General features: G+C 43.0%; 1 protein-coding gene across 4 annotated transcripts in view; it reads left to right on the forward strand.

The window, feature by feature from the left end:
• Positions 1-23,434, forward strand: part of SLC25A19 (solute carrier family 25 member 19) — a 158,653-nt gene that overhangs the window by 104,917 nt on the left and 30,302 nt on the right. For all 4 annotated transcript variants that reach the window (XM_069200133.1, XM_069200131.1, XM_069200134.1 and 1 more), the window contains exon 3: positions 15,269-15,424. In XM_069200133.1, coding sequence (XP_069056234.1) covers positions 15,269-15,424 — 156 coding nt within the window. The remainder of the gene's footprint in view (positions 1-15,268; positions 15,425-23,434) is intronic.

Here is a 23,434-nt window from a genome sequence, read left to right on the forward strand (position 1 = left end):
ATAATGCTATTGACACAAAAAAAGGAAACAGTTCTGGGCTCTGATTGGCACAGGAACATCAGCGTACAGACCAGTGACCGACTCTTTGACCCCCTTTTCAAGCCTAATTGCCTCTCTCCATCAATTGCACCACCTTTTACACTTAATCAACAAAGGTTTTGTGATCACTAGGGAAGAAATTACAACCTTGATTAATCGGTGTAGAAATTCAAGCACGCCAGGGTCCAACGGCATACCAATTGCAGTAATTAAACAGAACCCACCACTGTGGACCTGGCTATTGAAACCTCCATTCAATCATGAGCTCACTTCCGGGCAAGTGCTTCTAATGTGAAAAGGGTGTATATTCAGCTGGAACATAAAAAGGCCCCAAAGATAATCCTGCAAACCTTCTGCTTGTAGCCTTACTGAATAGTGAAGGGAAACGTTTGCGAAACACTTGTGAATATTTTCACCACCTGGGCAATCAGTAACAACCTTTTAAGCTGGTTTTGTTCCCGGGATGTGCACCCATCAACAACATCACTATCTTTACGCAGCTAAAAGCAGATAAAGGCATGTTACATCTTCTAATAGCAATGTACACTGACACCTGGCTGAAGGAGAAACTGACAAACACCGGCAGAATATCACCTAAGGTTCCTGAATTAACTCGCCTGAAACAAAGGTGCGTGCTAGCACCTTGTCTCTTCTCACTTTATATTTCAGATGTAAATTTTTATATCCACAACCCAAATCTCGCTCCACCAAAGCATGGTATCTGACATATAAGTCATCCAGCCTATGCCGACGACCTCGCCATCCGCTTTCAAACACCAGTTGGTCATCAAAAACAACGAAGGGCCTTAAACAGTTTTAATATACGGAATGGCCTGATGGTCAATATTACCAAGACAAAGATACTGTTATTTGGTACTCCGAAAGGACAATTCAACCAGACAACAGGTACGCAACCAGTTGACTCTGAATACACATGACTATCTATGCTACACACTTGACTCGAAATTAACAGCATCCCAGAATTTGGCAAAGCTAAAGAACATAGCCACACTTGTAATCAAATCATTTAAGAAGTTCACATACATATATGGACGTAGAGCAGTCAATCCAACAATTTGGGCTTTAGAAGCAAAACTTCTTCGAGCCCTAACATACACTTCAGTTTCTATTGACAAAAAAAAACATTCCAAGAACTAGAAACCATATATATGTAAAGCATAAGAACACCATTCTTTGTACCTATACCCCACATGAGGATTCAAAGGAAGCTCAACTTACTTCCAATCAAAAGTTTACATTCAATGCAAAAAATAAATTCTTTGTGACTGTGCCACAGTAAAACAAGAATTGGCAGAGCCCTTAGGCCTCACCTTAGAAAGAGAGCTATTGGCTTTGCCAATGTCTTTTAGACATTTTATCCATACTGTACAGCAGTGTGGCTGCTATGCAGCATGGCAACTAGTTAATGAGCACTATGATGTGGTAATGGAACGCTAAAGAAAAGTGCTGTGTGGCGGCCAGTGCTGTCCGAGTCTCATCACTTTTTTTCTTATGGTGTGTGTGGGGGGTGAGGTGGGAGAGGGCAATACACACAACAAGAGGGTGGAATGTGGTAGGTAAGAGGCAACACAGACAATGGAAGGGTGAGGGTTTGGGAAGAAAGAAACAGCACTCCTCTGCTCCGCTGTCCCACGCATCTGGAAAGCCACAGCCGGAGAAAGGTCCTTCTCCCACCACGCCGCCAAGACCTGGAACTCCCTCCCTATCCACCTCAGAAGATCTCCCACGCTTTCACAATTCAGAAAGGACCTCAAAACTTGGCTCCTCACCAGATCCCCTCTGACCTTCACTTACTGCTCCCCTGCCCCCCCAGCACCTTGAGACTCTAACTGGTGAATAGCCGCGCTGTACAAGTACTTTATTGATTGATTGACACAGATAACTGGAGGGTAGCGGTTGGAGTGAAGAAGCAACATGGAAAACTGAGATGGGGTGGATGAGAGGGAAGTAGCAACATGGACATAGGGAAAGAAAAATAGTACCGCAGTCACAGTGCCATCAGCAGAAGGACTCTATTCAAGATGAAGCAATCAGTACTTGGTCAACGCTCCAGACGAAAGATGAGAAAGCGGACGGCACACAATGCCTTATTAGGAGGCAGCAAATGAGATTGATAATAAAGCCCACGAAAGGTAAGAAAATGGTGCACTCCAAGCCCCTTCTAGTAAACAGTATGTCTCTCATGTGCTAGTGCATGCACTGTCACAGAGGTGATCTACAAAGGATCAGGCTGTTCAGCAAAGTAGATATGTTAGAGGAGTGAATGCACCAGGGCCTTGAAGACTGTAAGGGCCGGGGCTTTCATGAACCAAACTAGACAGCAGAAAGGACAGGGTTAGCACCTTCCACTGGTGCTACGCAGAACAGTCCGTTTAAAAGAGCAGGGGTGTGCTTCTGAATCTGTGATTAAGAGGAAGTAATCTGGGTCCAGCTTTGCAAGTAATATAACTGGGTCAGGTAACCACAACATGAAGATCATGCACAAAAAATAACCGACAATAGTTTTTATTTTGACCCATCTATCCTTGGAAAGTGCCCGTTCGTTAAGAAGCCACAACTGTAGGCTGACCATTGCATTAGGATTTCTAAAATGTAACATATCTTACATTTTAGGCATTCTTAAACTGCTTATTGCCTTAGAGGTAAACTTGTAAAAAAAAGGAAAAATACTGATGGAAACAGTGAATAAGGTGGCAGAATGCCAAACTGCTATCTAGCTCCAGTGTGGGCACCTAAGTTATCCGATGAAGAAAGAGAATTTTACTCCAAATTAGAAATTTGCCATAAGGATGGAGTTCATTGAATGTAATCTGAAGACTGGTTTCTGAATTTAAGGGCCAGATGTAGCAAAACTAATTTTTGCGACTCGCAATTTCCGAGTCGCAAAACCATATGCAGAATGGTGTCTCAGACACCTTCTGCGACTCGCTATGGGGTCGCAAAGACCCACCTCATTAGTATTAATGAGGTGGGTCGCATTTTGCGACCCCATAGCGAGTCCCTGCACTCACAGAGATGGTGGCCTGCTGAAGTCAGCAGACCTCCATATCTGTGACTGCTTTTTAAATAAAGCCGTTTTTTAATTTTTATTTTGCAGCCCGTTTTCCTTAAAGGAGAACGAGTTGCAAAATAAAAAAAATAACAAACCCTTTTGGTTTCGGTTTTTCAGAGTAGGCAGTGGTCTATTGGACCACTGCCTGCTCTGAAAACCCCTTTTTGGCAACATTCACAAAGGGGAAGGGGTCCCATGGGGACCCCTTCCCTTTTGCGAATGGGTTACCACCAGTGTGACACTGGTGGTAACTGCGAATTGCTTTGCGACTGCATTCGCGTTCACAAAGCAATTTAGCATAGCGATGCGAGTCGCAAATAGTAAGGGAACACCCCTTCCTATTTGCGAGTCGCATTCACAATTTGCGAGTCGGTACCGACTCGCAAATTGGGAATGAGCATCGCAAATGGCATTTTGCATGGCGCAAACTGCGATTTTCGCAGTTTGCACCGTGCAAAATGCTTGCCACATCTGGCCCTAAGTTATGTGCAAAGAAATGTAGCATAAACATCTACCCATGATAAAGCTTCTGCATTTTCACAGAAACCCAATTTAGTAAATTGGAAAAATAAAATTGAGGGCCTTTGTCAAAATGAAGACGTGAATAATAATAGCATGAAGTATAAGTATGTTGGGTTTCTAGAAATGTAGTTGCAGTCTACATGATGAAGTGGAAAGTTTTCAATACAGATACCACTGAGGTTTGATCTAAAACATAAGAATATATTACAAACCATCTCTGGATTTTTTTTTTTCTATACTACTTTAAGCAAATAGGCAAATTTAAGCAGCTCCCAAAATGTGTACTTTAATATTGAGCTAATTGGCAGAGTTGGCCTAGATATATACAAATGATATATAGATTATATACATGTATAGCCAAACTATAAAAATAATCAATTTAAAAATTATGAATTTCTTCTAGTTTATTACTGATATTTGTGTCAGTACAACTTGCATAATTAAAATAAAGCCAGAAGATACATCAGAAGGTCAGCATCTGCTGGATTTAAACACTAACCTGGATATAAATACCACCCTGTGTGCTGAATAAACTTTTTGGTGCAGCATTTAACGAAGATGGACAGTGCAAAGCCAGTTTCCCACACCTCGCCAGAAGCCAGTGTCTTAACTTGACCAAGCATTTTGTTGACGCCGTAATTCTAACATTCTTCACTTCGTTTTGTGTCATCAGTCATACAAGTAAATTTATTTCTGTCCTTGTGCTTTCAAAGGAAAGGAAGTAGAGTCGACTTACTTTACTGTGGCAGCCGTTTCTAAAAAAAAAAACAGTGTGCATGGTGCACTCACGGCTGGCAACGTAAGACATATTCCTGTATTGTGGACGAGCAGAGGAAGGAGGGGAAACCAAGGCTCTGAGGAAGTTCTGTGGAAGTGGCACTCTCCAAGATGTGCCCCTCGCACTGCAGTGCTCACACCCCACAGCCTTGCAGGTCTTCATGGACTGTGTGCAATATTACACATATAGCTAAAACAGCCACATTTTATTCACGTTGTACTTATTTATACTTATGCATGACTGCAATTTTAGAAAACTGAAAGTAGCTGCCTAAGACTCCACTATTGCTGTTTACATCCCAAGAAGTAAAGCTGGCAAAACACGTGCAACTTTCCATGTCTACATTTTAATTAAATAAGCAAGGAGGGAGGAAAAGGGAAAATGCAACAACAGAGTAAGCGGAGGACGGAAACATCAGTGGCAGGGATCATCAACAGAACAACAAAATCCTTACATTTCACTTAAATGTTGTTCTTTGCTAGAAAACAAGTCTTTATTACTCTCAATATCCGGAAAGATTGTGACAAATCCTGTCACTTTGAAGTCAGAGAAAGAAAAGTAAACAAGACAGTGCCTCACATTTGACCTCGGCCTTTGAATGGACAGCACCTTAAATTCCTGAAGACTGCAGTGATAGGGAGAAGACCCTGGATCACATTCTATGCATCTGCAAGAACTTAAGTGTCATACTCAGCAAGTATATTAAGAAAACAGTAAGAAAATCAACCCTTCATATAGTGAGAGAAGCAACCGAGCTCTGCTTTAATTTACAAGCGTACGGCCACATCGGGAAACTGGTGGAGTTCCTGGATCTTGCATATGAGAGATTAAAAACATCTGCCCAGATAACACCCCTGCAGCCAGCTGCCCCACATTCCAACAGCACTCGAGTGCTAATAGGGCAAGGTGCACAGAACACACTTCTACAAACTGCACTGGCCGCACTTCATGCTAAGTGTCTTCTTGTTAGGATAAAAACACCTCACTCCTTTCCTTTTGACCTATGTGCTGTGGACATCCTAGTTCAAAGAAATATCATGGTTACTTCATGATTCATGTTTTATTACCAGTGCTTTTCAATTGTAATGATTTTTTAAAAAAATCACACAAGGTTGTATACTATAGTTTTATACTATATGTATACGCATCTGTATGTATGGTTATGCCATGGCATTTTTTCATGTGTACTTGTTTGACAAATCTTATGAAAGGGAACGCAAATCCTAAGAAAAACAAAGAGTAAAAACAAACCAAAAAGCCTTAGGCTGTTGGCCGCTGCAGAAGTTGGGTGCAGGTACAGTCAGCCCTAGCTGTGCAAGGCCAATTCGCAGAAAACAAATAAAGGTTAAACCGAAGTTAAGTTAGGCTTAGAAGTTTTGGTTGACCTTTGTTGTAAACGTATGGTTAAAAATAAAAGCAGAGAAAGTCACTTTAAAACACAGTTAAAGTGCATTTATGGTTCAAAAATTCAACAAAAAAAAAATGACTGACATTCACCGGTATCAGTTAGATAAGCTTATCATAACCCACACCCCAATCATGCAGTGCTTATGAACTTACATATGGCATCACTTATATATGGTATGTTAAATTATGTCATTGATGACATTAAGGTAGGATCACAATATGTAGCGAAAGGGGCAAATAAAGCAGCACATTTTCTGGCAGGATTGGGTTTATTAATTTGAGCTAGAAACTACCTTTTTCTATGTAATATACAGATTATTCAAATTAAGTTGCAAATGCTGTAAATCTAGAATTAGGCAGTAAACATTGCAGCCACAGAATTTCATAAATCCCCTGGCCCTTAATTCCAGTCAGTGGCCATTGTTAGTTGCACTTTAAAGAAAACAGCCTTTTCCAGCACCCTGACCCCAAGTAAACTTGTAATATGAAAAAAACAAGTCAACCTTTACTTTGGTCACGTATAGCTATCTCGGGGTTCTGGTGTCATTTACCAACCACTTGGCCTTATGGGTTATGATGTGACCACAAACCCTCAGTGGCAATATTGGACCAGGTTACACAGTTATCTGTTACATTTCCTATATATAGTTACACAGATATATAGATATGGGTGTTTGTATGCATGTGTACATATTTCACAATGGGGGCTTGTGGAGTTTACTCCAATAAAAAAAAGTTGCCATATCACTAAAGCAAACCTAGATTAAAAAATATAAATAAATAATATTTAAATCTATTTTACATTATAATATTAAATACATTGAAAAGATGCATGTATAAGTGGGGTATTGGCAGTGCCTCTGGAATTATGTGGCAGGAGAGGGACAAATGTTGCGGCTGGGTTGAGTAAATTATGCAATAAGAAAAGGCAAAATATACAGCACATTTTGTGATAGTATTACCTCATTATGTTTTCATCTTTACACTTGTTAACACTGTCTGGACATTGGTTTACCAGTTTCAACACCCAAATATAGCAATAAGCAACAGAACTTTTATCAGTCAACTTTTGCAAATGGCCTTCCACAGCACAGCAATACATGTCACTGCATTTAAGTATCTTTTGAACCATTAAGTGTGTGGTTGAAGATTAGTTATGTGAAACTTTATTTCAATACAAACCAAACTTTAAATACACACACATTAGAAATTCAAAAGTTATACCTATACCTTAAAGTTATAATTTACACACCGCCTTCAAATTACTATAACTCGTGCCTTCTCCATGCAATGCTTATATCGTTCATATCATGTATAGCATGTTAAATAATAGCATTCATAACAAAACTTATGACGTGTAATGAAATCATGCATGAAATATTGTGCTGGGTATAGTGGTGAGTTATAGTTAATGTAATGGGGCTAGTGAGTGGGCAACAGTGTGTACAGATATGCATGGCAGAGTGGAATACAGTAGAGTTGAGTGGCGTGGAATGCAATGGCGTGCAGTACAGTGGTGTATAGTGGAGTGGCTTAGAGTGAAATAGCGTCAAGCTGAGTGGCGTGCAGTGGAATAGCATAGAAGTGGCATACAGTAGAGTGACGTACCGTGGAGTATCTTACAGTGGAGTGGTATATAGTCAAGTGACGTACAGTGGAATAGCGTAGAGTAGAGTGGCATAGGCTGTAAAAGCCTGGAGCAGAGTGGCGTTGAGTGGAATACTTTAGAGTCTAGTGGTGTAGAGTGGAGTGGCATGTCCTACAGTGGCATAGGGTGTAATAGAGTTTAATGGCATGGAATGGCATGTTGTCAAGTGGAGCTGCGTGTGGTTAGACTGCAGTGCCATTTCGTAGAGTGTCATAGAGTGGAGGGGACTGTTGTAGAGTGGAGTGGGATGCCGTAGACGGGAGTGACATGTCGTGAAGTGGAGTGGCGTGTTTGGTAAAGTATTGCTTAAGCAGACGTAGGGTGAAAATGGATGAACAGCTTTGATGAAATGTGTCAGAAATATAGATTATGTGGTGTAAATAGTTGGTAGTGATTCTAAACTATTTGAGTAATTTTAAAGGTATGGGGCCTCATTTACAAAGGTATTTTATGAGTGGTATCTTTACAACTGTTGAGTCTCCGCACATAAAGAGATGAGACAGTCCTGTTTTTTTATGTGTGGAGACTCCACAGTCGTTAAGATAGTACTAGTAAAATGCCTCTGTGATTAGTAAACAATTGCAAATTTACACAATAGTGTAAGATTACCATTGTGAATCATACCCACAAGAGACAAAAATGTTATGTCATATTGGGGCGTAGTATACTGTGGTACTTTCACGATATACTACGGTACATGCTGGTTACAAAACAGTGTGTAACTGGCTAAAGACTGCCCTTAAAAAAAGTAAAAGACTGCCATATTGTTTAAACCACACTTAGGGTGTGACCTGGCTTTTCAGTGTAAATATAGTAAGGGATGACTCAGTTTCTATAAGCCTCTGTAGTACCGTATTGTTTAGACCTCACTTAGTATGTGTTCTGGCTTTTAATGGTAAATGTGTTGTAGTAGATTTTTGTTTTAATTTTTTACATATTTCATTTTTTAAAAACATTTTTAAGTACACTGTACTACACTATATTTTCCTTTACAACCCAGAACACAGAATAAGTGCGGGCTAAACAATCTAAACAATACTTAGCCTTTCCAAAATTGCAAGTGCAAAATATAGTTTAAGGGGAAATATAATGTAGAACAGTGTTTTTTCATTTTTGTACATTTTTAGTTTGTTTATTTTTTTAAGTGCACTCTTCTACACTATATTTCCCCTCAAAACGTAGAGTACAGACTGTGTAAAAAAATGAAATGAAACTGTGCATAATCAAGATAGAGAAAAAAATAATATACTAAATAAAAAAAAAACAGAAATGGGTATATTGGTACTTACCAGTCTGAAATCATGGTAATCTGAAATTGTGGAGATTGTAAGAGTGACTTAGGGAAGCGCGTTGGAAGGCAGAGGAGGAGGCAGTCTACAGGGCAGGAGCCCTTTAATTTGAATTTGTGCTCCCGCTTCCCCAGGAAGCGCGTTGGAAGGCAGAGGAGGAGGCAGTCTACAGGGCAGGATCCCTTTAATTTGAATTCGCGCTCCTGCTGTCGCGGGCGGCGCCCGGACGAAGCCCGGGCAAAGGGCGGGCCCGTTCTTCGCCCGTCAGCACCTGGAAGAGGCTGGGCTGGGCCACCCCCTGAGAACTCTCGTGGGATTTCAGGGTCAGGCTCATTGGACTCCTAAGAGGTACTGCATTTTTTCTCTCCTGTGACTGTTCTTTCATAACCCCCTTCTTTTGGGTTTCACGGCTTGTGAGGTCCTAAGTAATTGGCACTTAAGTAAGACCTGCTAATAGAGCAGTTCCACTCATTTATTTACTATTTTCACACTGCCATAGCTTCCCTGCATATTACTCATATCGGCTTAGATTGGTGTTTTGCCCCACTATTATTTGCAAGACGATGGGTAAAAGAAAGACCACCACACCTGGGGCCGATGGAGTACAAGCCGTGCCCGTCCAATCATCAATAACTAGCTACTTATCTTCAGTTATCGGGGCCATTGAAACTGAAATTGTCCAAGTGGAAGAAAGAATGGGGGTGGCAAATAACTTGACTCAAAGAACTTCTTTAGAATCCACGACTTACATACAGTCTGCAGTCTCTTCAATTGCTCCCCGTGAATTCAATTCGCCTCTGCCTGAAAATGATGTTAATACCTTGCATTCCTTACAGCCCTTTAACGCAGCTAACATCGAACATTTAGCTGACACTCCCCCTCCCCCCAAAAAAAGGAAAGCTGGAGGACTCCGTAAGTGTAATAAGCTACTTAAGTATCCAACGAAGGCCAAGGAATGTATTTTAACACCATTGGATACCCCGGCCGATCCTTTTCCAAAGGAAACTACATTATTGGGCGAACTATGCTCAGACTGCAGGATTTTAAGAGACAATCATTTGACCAACTTAGATTCGATCTTCAAACCCTTTCTTTTGGCTTTAGAGGAGAGGCTAACATTACTCATTGATTCCAAATTTGAGCAGTTACAAGAAACTATTCTTAAATATCTGCCTCAGCAGTCCACTTTAAAAACTAGTATAAATTCCCCTCCCTCTATTCCGAAACTGGTGTCTGATCCCTATGCCTCTCAGCAGGCTAACTGTTTAATGAATTGCAACCAACCCCTGCTTCATCGCATATCTACCCGCGATTCCCATGACGACTTATTATCTGCTTCTCTGTCTACTTTGGCTGGTGGTGCGACTGCCTTACTGAAGCCTGAAACTGCTTCTAAACCTAGATCTTCCACTAGTACAAAGGAGGTTCTACAGCTTCCTCTGGATAGCGTGCCATATGTTTTAGTCTTAGCAAACGTTCCTCCTCTTGATTGTACCCAGAAGGAAGATACTCATGCGCTAATAAGGAAATGTGCCCATTGGATGAGCCAAAAACTTAGACACCAAGAGGATCTAAATACTAGAATAATTATGGCTAGAAGGGTGAAGTGGTTAGGCTTGTCTAAAAAAGTATATGAAGGCGATTGTATAGTGATTAATTTTGCAAATTCTCATTGTGTTAATTATCTGTTGGCGTCTCTACCATCAAGTCCAAAAGGGGAAGGCGGGATCAAAGTCTATCCATTAAGCTTTTTCTACAGGCCGCCAACTTCATCACTTCCTCCTATGAGGGCTTCCCATGGTAAAAATATTTTAACAAAGGCACCCTTACAGAACCCTACCCTTGACCCTGGGGGTACCCAAAATCACTCTTCCCTTGATGCAATTGATTGACAATTGGAGGGCTTGGGGCTCCCAAATGATTGTTTACAGGAACTAGAGCTGATGGGAGTGCATACACTTTTGGAATCACCCATAGGGTCTGATGAGCTAGTTAGCTTTCCACATCTTATAACAGACACGGCCATAACTGAGGAGTCTGGGAAAATGCCCCAGCAAAGTAATGCATTGTTATCTTTAATCAGTTGGAATATTGCTGTGCTTCGTTCTAAAGGTGAAAATTTGGAATGGCTGGAGTTTATATCCACTTTTGATATCATTTGTTTTCAAGAAACTTGGCTTACGGCACCTTTCCATTTAGACGGCTACTACTCCGTGTCTCAGCCAGCTACTCCATCTAGAGCAGGCAGAGCAAGCGGTGGTCTTCTGGTACTTGTGTCATTATTACTCCCAAAAATTGAGGTTTCATTGATTTGGTCTTCTGCTTTTTTTTGGGTAGTTCTATTATCAATATCTGGACGGAAAGACATTTTACTCTTAAACTTTTACAATAACATTCCAAGTGTTGCCCTGCCAGGAAGTCTCGAAGAGCTTACAGACCAACTAGACTCAGCCGGGAAACTCCAGGACAGGGAATTTGATACGATCTGGGTTGGAGATTTTAATGTTCAGTTATGCAAGTATGAATTACCCCACTTATGTGGTGCCGCTACAGAAGGCAGAGAGTCACTCACTCATTTTATTCACTCTAATTTAGGAAATGCCTTGAATACCCTCATCTATAAACTTGACTTTGCTTTTGCAAGGGATATGGCAAACAGTCAGATAAGAGAAATACCCACCTATACAGGGAGTACTAATGGCAGCATTATTGACTTTATTCTTATCAATTCCTCACTTTTACGTTCAATAGTGGATTTTAAAATTAAATCTCACTGTGCCAGTGACCATAACCCTTTGAGTATAAAATTATCCTTTAAAACTAGAGTTAGCTTACCTAGGACTGCATATAAAGGGAAAGAGGTGTTTTAAAAGAAATTCTGGCCCTCGCATGAGGTGGGAGAGGGTAAACCCTAACACTTTTCATGCGAACCTTATAACTCAAAATAAGGCTGACTTCAACACTTGCTTGTCCCTGCAATCCACTCCATTCCACCTTATAACTGCCTTTGAATCTTTAAGCTGTGCTATTTCTGAGGCACTGATGTGTACCCAATATCCCAAAGGTGCAAAACCTCAACGGTGGTTCAATTCTGCCTGTACGGCTGCCCATAGAGATCTAAAGTCAGCGATCAAAACTATTCCATGTAATCGGGATTTAATTAAACAGGCCAGGGGCCGATACAAATCAGCCCTTGAAGAGAGAAAGAATGAAATACGCACTAGCGCTTGGGAAGACCTTATGGCTGCGACGGAACTACAGGGTCCCTCTCAATTTTGGAAGGTGGTTAATCACCCATATTTCTCAGGAAAGGAAAATAGGGACGACGACTGTTTGATACCACAGGGGGTTTGGGTAGACCATTTTTCATCTGTATTTCAATCTGCAAATAATCCTAATGATGGAGCGGAGGTATGTGGCCTCCCATGTTTGGCTACTCTAAATCCAACTAAGAGCGGCATTTTACTTGAGGCACACGAGATCAGTGCAGCAATAACTAAAATGAAACTAAGGAAAGCTCCTGGCCCCGATGGGATACCGGTGGACCTATTTAAATCTCTACCTGATCTGTGGGTTACATTAATCACAAATGTTCTGAACAGTGCTATTCAAAGTGCCATCCCCTCCTCACGGTTTTCAAAAAGGGTAATAGGCTTGACCCTTTCTGCTATAGACCCATCTCTTTAATAGACTCCGCAGCAAAGATACTGGGGAGTGTCATTCTGACCCGGCTCGAGGATTGGGTTGTAAGGACAAACATTTTATCGCCAATTCAATATGGGTTTAGGCCTGGATTAGGCACAGTGGATCAGGCCCTAAATTTACATCTTATCCTCAGTAAATATGTTATTGCTAAAAGGGAACCTATCCACTTAGCATTTATAGATCTGTCCAGTGCATTTGATATGGTGAACAGAGCAAAACTGTGGGACATAATGGATACAATGGGGATTGAGCAAGATTTGCTGGATTTGATCAAACGCTTATACTCTGACCTCTCCATTTTAATTCAGTTTGAACAAGACGGCGAAAGGTCTAACCCCCTTGTTTCCAATCGAGGTGTTAGACAGGGCTGCACACTGGCACCTTTTTTGTTTCTACTGTACATAAACGGGTTGTATAATTGTTTGGTTCAAAATGGTAAGGATTTCCCAAGGAGGAGTTTTAGACAATTGCCAATTTTATTATATGCCGATGATGCTGTTTTAATTGCCCGCACGGCCAATGGTCTACAGACTCTCCTGGATCTTTTTTTAACACACACGCGAGAGCTTGATTTGAAAGTTAATTTTAAAAAATCACACGTTATGACCTGCGGTCCTAAAAATACTCGTACCAAATGTTTTAGAATGGGGGGGAACACTTTGACAAAAGTAAAAGATTTTTGCTATCTAGGTCTGTATCTAAGTTCCACTGTGTCTTGGAAATTCCATTTGAATTTTAAGTTTCAACAACTGGCAAGAAATGTTGAGGCAATCTTTCGTTTTGCCCGCAGACTAGGGCATAGACCGGTCCACCAGATCCTCACGCTCTATATCTCTAAATGTGTTTCGGCTGCGATTTATGGGGGCGGCCTCTGGGGATATACCAGTCCAAGCATTCTACAGCTTGCAGAGAATAAATTCCTTCATCGGTTACTTATGGTACCTAAGAACATAGCGAACATTCTATGCCATGAGGAACTGGGAGTCCGCTACATTACAGATTTGAAAGATATTGCCCCACTTTTGCTATGGATAAAAGTATGGTTAAACCCGGCTGCTACTTTAACACACGATTGCGTAAAAGATTGTATTTCATTGACAAACTGTAACAAAATTCCATGGCTAAATTTTGTTCACAATGGCTTCCGAAACTTGGACTTGGAGTATATGTATCTCAAACCAGAGCTCCTGCCAGCTAATGCGAAAGAAATTGTTAAACTTCGACATAAAGAGCATGTTATGAATCTTAGATACCAAGTGGCAGAGAAATTGAGTTCTTTTAATTCATACATACAAATTCTATCATCAGACTTGCTAGAACCTTAGTTCGTCTGGTTCCCGACCCCTTCTTTATACTCTTTACTCGTACTTTTTAGATTTAACCTGATCCACTTTAGAGTGGCGTTCCCGATAAAATGCGTGTGGGAAAAAACACTATCGCCATGCCCTTGTGATAACTTTTCGAAACAAAGCACTTGCCACTTTATTTTATTTTGTAAACTTTATTCAGTTCCCAGGAAATCCTTTTTATTACCCATTTTGCGTAACTTGCACACTTCTTCCTACAAAGAAGGACTGACTGGCATCCAAAGCCTCTCATCCAAACAAATGGGCATTTCTATTCTTAGTTTTATTAAATCCGCTATCACCGTTAGAAACCGATATGAACTGGTAATGTGACTATTTATTAAGAGAAATTATGCATTGTCTTATTACTACATTGTCTTATCATTATATACGCTTTTATAAATGTTCATTATCTTATACTGTTTTAGTAAGCTTGGGTGATAAGATTAGATTTAATAGATTTGCTTTTTATGAATGCTATAAGTGCTGTATTTTATGATGACTTTTATGTATGCATGTATACTTTTATGGCAAACCGCTGAATAAAGTTATTTTGACTGACTGACTGACTGACATACAACTAGTGGGAGCTGCTGAGTATGAATCTTGGTTTCCTAATCAATATGAATGGGTGATAACTATCACAGAAGATCCTGGTAGTATGAAAACAAGTTTAGTGCTGCAGGTCAGTTAGTGTTTGAGTTTTGCCGTAAACTGACTTTTCGCTAGCCAGATAGGTCTGATTCCTCACTGGGAATTGTGTGGACTTTGTGTCTAAGTGGACAGACTACACCATTTGGTGTAGTTAACTGTGGCTCAATATATCTCAAGAGAAAGTTTAAATGGGCAATCTTGATGAGAAGATCTGCCATTGACCATGGGCAGGTAAACCCTGATATGTTCTATCCTGGTCCACTTCAAGTTCATCTGCTTCTGCACTATGCTAAACCAATTTTGCTTAGTGATTCATTAATCCACAGCTAAAATCACCTAAACATTTTTAAACTGATTGAAAGCGGGCAGCGGGTGACGCAAGCTATATTTGCGATCCAAGCCGTAGAAGAAACTTAGTATGTCCTGACTTTGCTCTTGTGGCGACTAGGATTAATTTAGGTTCTTCCTCAAGGCACAGTAACTGGCCAGTGGGAAAACAGTTTCCGAACTCATCTCCATTGTCAGGTTCTTAAGTGAGCTAGCTCTCAGGCAATCAGTATGGCCTCAAATTAGGAAACACCCCTCTTCCCCACAGCAACTATTCTGTGAATCCTGCTTGCTGCTAACATTAGGGACTTTGCCTGAGTCAGTTCACATCATCCTAGGACACCAGTCTCAAAAGTGAAATAAAAATGTACTCCTGCTTGCTTCAACTACAAGTTCTAGCATGAATGTGTAGGCAGTTTGCAAGATCTGTTTTGTCTTTATTTTTCTCCCTTTTTCACATTCTCACACATTTTCTTCCAGCTTCAGATTGAGCAGGTGTCTGGCCAAAACCCAGTTGCCAAATATCGTGGAATCCTGCAGGCGGCCAGTCTGATCCTGAAAGAGGAAGGGCTGCCTGGCTTTTGGAAAGGACACATCCCAGCTCAGCTACTCTGGGTCAGCTTCGGAGCCGTCCAGGTGTGTCTTGGCTATCCTAAAGCTCCTCTTTATCCCTGCTAACTCTTTGACATTCTTACCTGCTTCCTCGTGGCTAGACCATAAACCCTCTCCAAAAGCTGTTAAATCATAGACCTAAGCATGTGTCTAAAATTGTGTGTTTTTTTTTGGTAAAAGCATGAAACCTGGCTGAAGTGTTGTTTATAACCAGATTGTAATTTTAAGTATTGCAGGCACTAGCCCCAAGTACCACGAACCGTCATATTGGGAAATGGCAGCTAAATTGGGTATTTCACTCTGAACTTTTTTTAAATGTGCAATATGTAATAAACAACGGGTCTGTTTAGTTACAGATTTAACAAGACTCCCTGTTCAGTAACAGTGAAACTAGTGGGATCTGTACCTTTATCAAATGTTTGTTGAAGACTAACTCTGTGGGATATAAGTATGAATAGAAGTTTTAAGTTAGTGGAATATGACACTGCCATACCTGCAAGAAGGTCAGTTATAGACTGGGAGAAAATGTTCTGTAAAACTAAGGTCCTGCTGATTATGCTAATAGGAACACATCTATATGAATATGAAACTATAGAGAAAAATCTTCAGGCTCCTGAAACTCTTGAGTAGCTTACCTTAAGAAACTGGGGCTCTAGATTGATTAAATGATGGCACTGAGTTTCACACAAAAAGTGCAATATGCGCTACAATCATAAGGAAGCTGATTGTGCTACTGACTGTTGAAGAAAGAATAGTAAGCAGGCATCTCCTGAGACTAATATTTAACAAGTATAAAAAAGTGAATGTAATGCCCCTTCTACAAGTCAGTTTAAGAGGGAAAAAGATACTTCCAGTCAGCACTGTTCCGAACAGAAATGTTTCGTCTGTGGTAGTAAAGACCTAGGGATACAGTATTACATACAAGGTGATTCTTCTATTTGCATTGCTAAAATAGCAAACAAGCCAGGATGGTTTACAGCGTTTGATATTCAGAAGCACATTTTCAGACCTTACAGCTTTCATTCAATACAATCTAGATTGAGAAGAAAAGGCACTTTCTAATTTTGTAATGCCCTGGACATCACCTGTGCCACTCCGCAAGGCATCAAGCTGATTCACAAAGACTCCCACCACAAGCATGGAGGAGGCATCGCCATCATACATAAGGACAGCCTCTCACATACCACCTTCGAAGAAGAGACGTCCCACCTCATGGAACACCATAACTTTCTTTTCCAGATCGACTTCATGGGTACCGTCGTCTACAGATCCCTGGGCCTTGTCCCACTTTCTGCAAAGCCATTGTGGACTCCATCATCCCCCTGGCAATCAACTCAACACTACATGTTTTTAGGAGAGCTCAATTTGCACCTAGATGACACAGACGACCACAACTCCACCAACCTCGTGAACAACCTAAGCAACCTCGGGCTCAAACAACTAGTCACCAGCCTCAGACACACCGCAGGACGCATCCCCACCAACCTTCTGAAGGAACTCTTCAAAATAGTCAAAGAGTTCTCCTGCCCTGCAGCCACCAAAAACACAATCCAACCTTCTCAGCCCTCATGAGTGCAAACCACTTAGGCTCAGCCAGCGACTCATGCCCCCACTACATCTTCAGCCTGGGCCAGAAGGAAATCAGTAGCATCCTCGCCCCCATCCTAAACACCTCCATCAGGGTGGCCACTGTAGGAAAGTACCATCTTGCCTGGCATGTTACCCCCATATTTCACTGTATATATGTTGTTTTAGTTGTATGTGTCACTGGGACCCTGCCAGCCAGGGTCCCAGTGCTCATAAGTGTGCCCTGTATGTGTTACCTGTGTTATGACTAACTGTCTCACTGAGGCTCTGCTATCCAGAACCTCAGTGGTTATGCTCTCTCATTTTCTTTCCAAATTGTCACTAACAGGCTAGTGACCAATTTCACCAATTTACATTGGCATACTGGAACACCCTTATAATTCCCTAGTATATGGTACTGAGGTACCCAGGGTATTGGGGTTCCAGGAGATCCCTATGGGCTGCAGCATTTCTTGTGCCACCCATAGGGAGATCTCACAATTTTTACACAGGCCTGCCAGTGCAGCCTGAGTGAAATAACGTCCATGTTATTTCACAGCCATTTACCACTGCACTTAAGTAACTTATAAGTCACCTATATGTCTAACCTTTACCTGGTAAAGGTTGGGTGCAAAGTTACTTAGTGTGTGGGCACCCTGGCACTAGCCAAGGTGCTCCCACATTGTTCAGGGCAAATTCCCCGGACTTTGTGAGTGCGGGAACACCATTGCACGCGTGCACTATACATATGTCACGACATATGTATAGCGTCACAATGGTAACTCTGAACATGGCCATGTAACATGTCTAAGATCATGGAATTGTCACCCCAATGCCATTCTGGCATTGGGGAGACAATTCCATGATCCCCCGAGTCTCTAGCTCAGACCCGGGTACTGCCAAACTACCTTTCCCGGGGTTTCACTGCAGCTGCTGCTGCTGCCAACCCCTCAGACAGGTTTCTGCCCTCCTGGGGTCCAACCAGGCTTGGCCCAGGAAGGCAGAACAAAGGACTTTTCTCAGAGAGAGGGTGTTACACCCTCTCCCTTTGGAAAAAGGTGTCAGGGCTGGGGAGGAGTAGCCTCCCCCAGCCTCTGGAAATGCTTTGATGGGCACAGATGGTGCCCATCTCTGCATAAGCCAGTCTGCACCGGTTCAGGGATCCCTCAGCCCTGCTCTGGCGTGAAACTGGACAAAGGAAAGGGGAGTGACCACTCCCTTGACCTGCACCTCCCCTGGGGGGTGCCCAGAGCTCCTCCAGTGTGCTCCAGACCTGTGCCATCTTGGAAACAGAGGTGCTGCTGGCACACTGGACTGCTCTGAGTGGCCAGTGCCAGCAGGTGACGTCAGAGACTTCTTCTGATAGGCTCCTTCAGGTGTTGCTGTCCTATCCTCTCTCCTAAGTAGCCAAACCTCCTTTTCTGGCTATTTAGGGTCTCTGCTTTGGGGAATTCCTTAGATAACAAATGCAAGAGCTCATCAGAGTTCCTCTGCATCTCTCTCTTCACCTTCTGCCAAGGAATCGACTGCTGACAGCACTGGAAGCCTGCAAAACTGCAACAAAGTAGCAAAAACGACTACTGCGACCTTGTAACGCTGATCCTGCCGCCTTCTCGACTGTTTTCCTGGTGGTGCATGCTGTGGGGGTAGTCTGCCTCCTCTCTGCACTAGAAGCTCCGAAGAAATCTCCCGTGGGTCGACGGAATCTTCCCCCTGCAACCGCAGGCACCAAAGAACTGCATCACCGGTCCTCTGGGTCTCCTCTCAGCACGACGAGCGAGGTCCCTTGAACTCAGCAACTCTGTCCAAGTGACTCCCACAGTCTAGTGACTCTTCAGTCCAAGTTTGGTGGAGGTAAGTCCTTGCCTCCCCACGCTAGACTGCATTGCTGGGAACCGCGTGTTTTGCAGCTACTCCGGCTCCTGTGCACTCTTCCAGGATTTCCTTTGTGCACAGCCAAGCCTGGGTCCCCGGCACTCTAACCTGCAGTGCACAACCTTCTGAGTTGTCCTCCGGCGTCGTGGGACTCTCATTTGTGACTTCGGGTGAGCTCCGGTTCACTCCACTTCGTAGTGCCTGTTCCGGCACTTCTGCGGGTGCTGCTTGCTTCTGAGTGGGCTCCTTGTCTTGCTGGACGCCCCCGCTGTCTCCTCACGCTATTGGCGACATCCTGGTCCCTCCTGGGCCACAACAGCACCCAAAAACCCTAACCGCGACCTTTGCAGCTAGCAAGGCTTGTTGGCGGTCTTTCTGCACGAAAACACCTCTGCACGACTCTTCATGACGTGGGACATCCATCCTCCAAAGGGGAAGTTTCTAGCCCTTGTCGTTCTTGCAGAGTCCACAGCTTCTACTATCCAGTGGCAGCTTCTTTGCACCCACAGCTGGCATTTCCTGGGCATCTGCCCACTCCCGACTTGATCGTGACTCTTGGACTTGGTCCCCTTGTTCCACAGGTACTCTCGTCAGGAAATCCATTGTTGTTGCATTGCTGGTGTTGGTCTTCCTTGCAGAATTCCCCTATCACGACTTCTGTGCTCTTTGGGGAACTTAGGTGCACTTTGCACCCACTTTTCAGGGTCTTGGGGTGGGCTATTTTTCTAACCCTCACTGTTTTCTTACAGTCCCAGCGACCCTCTACAAGGTCACATAGGTTTGGGGTCCATTTGTGGTTCGCATTCCACTTCTAGAGTATATGGTTTGTGTTGCCCCTCTCCCTATGTGCCCCCATTGCATTCTATTGTGACTATACATTGTTTGCACTGTTTTCTATTGCTATTACTGCATATTTTGGTATTGTGTACATATATCTTGTGTATATTTGCTACCCTCATACTGAGGGTACTCACTGAGATACTTTGGCATATTGTCATAAAAATAAAGTACCTTTATTTTTAGTATATCTGTGTATTGTGTTTTCTTATGATATTGTGCATATGACACTAGTGGTACTGTAGGATCTTCACTCGTCTCCTAGTTCAGCCTAAGCTGCTCTGCTAAGCTACCTTTTCTATCAGCCTAAGCTGCTAGACACCCCTCTACACTAATAAGGGATACCTGGGCCTGGTGCAAGGTGTAAGTACCCCTTGGTACTCACTACAAGCCAGTCCAGCCTCCTACATTGGTTGTGCAGCGGTGGGTAAAGTACTTAGCAACTACTTACCACTTTGTCATATTGTACTTTTCATAAGAGAAAAATATACAAAACAAGTTCAGTGTATGTACACCTAACCAAAAAGTTTTGCTTTTCTTCTCTAACTCCTGTGCTAAGTGCTGAAAAGTACCTCTAAAACTTTCAAAAAGTTCTTAAAAAGTTTTAAAAGTTTTTTTTCTGTTCTTTAAAAAGTTCTGAAACTTTTTTCTTTCTTTTTCTGTCCCTTAAACTCTTGTCTATCATGTCTGGTACAGGCCAAACTCTTGATCTGGCCAGCATAGCTTATGACAACCTTAGCTGGAAGGAAGCAAGGAGTCTCTGTATAGATAGAGGTTTAGGGGTAGGGAAGAATCCCTCAAGACAACTGTTAGTTAATATGCTCATTGAACAAGATAAGACCTTAGGTGGCACTTCTGGTGAGAAATTAGCTGATGGTTCTCAATCTGACCCTGGGGCACCCCTAGCAAAAGATTTAGAAGGGAACCTTCCCAACTTGCCCCTTATCAGGCCACCTAGCATAGCTGGTACTGATGTGAATTCACATCACAGTAATAGTGTTGCTTCTCATCACAGTAGGAGTGTTACTTCTGTAGGCCAGAATGTTAGTGTGCCATCTGTTAGGTCCAGGTCTCCCTCTGTTCATTCTCACCATTCTTCTGTGTCAAGGCATGCCCAACCCACCCTCCCTGAAGACAGAATGTTAGAAAGGGAGCTCAATAGATTGAGAGTGGAACAATCCAGGCTGAAGCTCAAGAAGCAAAAGCTGGATTTAGATAGGCAGTCCTTTGATTTAGAAAAAGAAAGGCAGAGGTTGGGGTTAGGACCCCATGGTGGCAGCAGCAGTATTCCAAATAGTCATCCTGCAAAAGAGCATGATTCTAGGAATCTGCACAAGATAGTTCCCCCTTACAAGGAGGGGGATGACATTAACAAGTGGTTTGCTGCACTTGAGAGGGCCTGTGTTGTACAGGAGGTCCCTCAAAGGCAGTGGGCTGCTATCCTATGGCTATCTTTCAGTGGAAAGGGTAGGGATAGGCTCCTTACGGTAAAGGAAAGTGATGCCAATACTTTTACAGTTCTTAAGAATGCACTCCTAGATGGTTATGGCTTAACCACTGAGCAGTACAGGATGACGTTCAGAGAAACCAAAAAGGAGTCTTCACAAGACTGGGTAGACTTTGTTGACCATTCAGTGAAGGCCTTGGAGGGGTGGTTATATGGCAGTAAAGTTTCTGACTATGAAAGCCTGTATAACTTAATCCTGAGAGAGAATATTCTTAATAATTGTTTGTCTAATTTGTTACACCAGTACCTGGTAGACTCTGATCTGACCTCTCCCCAAGAATTGGGAAAGAAGGCAGACAAATGGGTCAGAACAAGGGTGAACAGAAAAGTTCATACAGGGGGTGACAAGGATGGCAAGAAGAAGGATGGTAAGTCTTCTGACAAGGGTGGGGACAAACCTAAAAATGAGTCTTCATCAAGCCCACAAAAACACTCTGGTAGGGGTGGTGGGCCCAAATCCTCTTCAAATCAAAACAAAGAAAAGAAACCATGGTGCTATTTATGTAAAATAAAAGGCCATTGGACAACAGATCCCAGTTGTCCAAAGAAAAGCACCAAGCCTCCTACCACTACAACTCCTGCTGTTACACCTAGTGCCCCTAGTAATAGCAGTGGTGGTGGGAGCAAACCTACTAATAGCCAAACTAAGGGAGTAGCTGGGCTCACTTTTGGTAATTTAGTTGAGGTTGGTCTTGTTAGGGAGACCACAGAGGCTGTGTTAGTCTCTGAGGGGGCTATTGATTTAGCCATCTTGGTTGCTTGTCCAATATGGATAAGTACAAGCAACTTCCCCTAATAAATGGTGTTGAGGTTCAGGCCTACAGGGACACAGATGCCAGTGTTGCCATGGTAATAGAGAAACTGGTCCACCCTGAACAACACCTACTTGGTCACCAGTACCAAGTAACCGATGCTCATAACAACACTCTTAGCCACCCCATGGCTGTTGTGAATCTCAACATGGGGGGGATTACTGGTCCAAAGAAAGTTGTGGTTGCCTCAGATTTACCTGTAGACTGTCTACTAGGGAACGATTTAGAGACATCAGCTTGGGCAGAAGTGGAGTTGGATGCTTATGCAGCAATGCTGGGAATTCCAGGGCATATTTTTGCTTTAACCAGGGCTCAGGCCAAAAAGCAAAAAGGACAGGGTGACTGGTACTGTAGGAGCTTCACTCATCTCCTAGTTCAGCCTAAGCTGCTCTGCTAAGCTACCTTTTCTATCAGCCTAAGCTGCTAGACACCCCTCTACACTAATAAGGGATACCTGGGCCTTGTGCAAGGTGTAAGTACCCCTTGGTACTCACTACAAGCCAGTCCAGCCTCCTACAGCCACCATCCTGAAGCATGGAAGCAAGCAGGGTCAAGCCACTACTTAAGAATCCATCCGCCGACCCCAGCAAATTAAAACATTACCACACTATTTCACTGCTCCACTTCCCAGCTAAGGTCCTGAAAAGAGCCATCAGTTGACTGCTCTCCTAACACTTGGAAAGACCCAATCTACTGGACTCCTCCCAGTGTGGCTTCTGCACCAACTACAGCACCAAAACCGCACTTATCGCCGCAGCAGACAACATCCAGTCCCTCCTCGACTACAGAAAGAAGGCAGTACTGATCCTCCTCGACCTCTCTGCCACTTTCAAAACCATCTCCCACTACACCCTCACCTCCAGACTTCACCACATCGGGATCCGAAGTAATGCTCTCAAATGGATCCACGCCTTTCTCACAGGTCGCACCTAGAAAGTCTGCCTCCCACCTTTCACCTCGGAACCAAAGAGCACCATATGCGGTGTCCCCCAGAGGTCCTCTCTCAGCCCCACCCTTTTCAACACCTACATGATGCCGTTGTCTGGAATTGTTTGATCCCACAGACTCGACATCATCTTATATGCAGATGACACTCAGCGCATTCTCTCCCTCTCGAACAACCACACCACCCCCAGAAATAACTTCTGCAACGCCATGTCCCATGTCTCCGAATAAATGATATCCAACTGCCTGGAAATGAACACAGATAAGACAGAGGTGATAATCTTTGGAAACAGCACCTCCCCCGGGGATGACTCCTAGTGGCCCTCCACATTGGGCCAACCCCGACCCCTACCAACCTAGCCTACAACATTGTCATCATCATTGACAGCTGACTCACCTTCAAACGGCAGATAAACGCAGTGGCCTCTTCCAGCTTCTACAACTTCCGCTTGCAACGTAAGATCTTCAGATGGATCCCCATTGAAACCAGAA

The sequence above is a fragment of the Pleurodeles waltl genome, chromosome 7, assembly GCF_031143425.1.
Source record: "Pleurodeles waltl isolate 20211129_DDA chromosome 7, aPleWal1.hap1.20221129, whole genome shotgun sequence".
In the NCBI taxonomy this organism is placed as follows: domain Eukaryota; kingdom Metazoa; phylum Chordata; class Amphibia; order Caudata; family Salamandridae; genus Pleurodeles; species Pleurodeles waltl.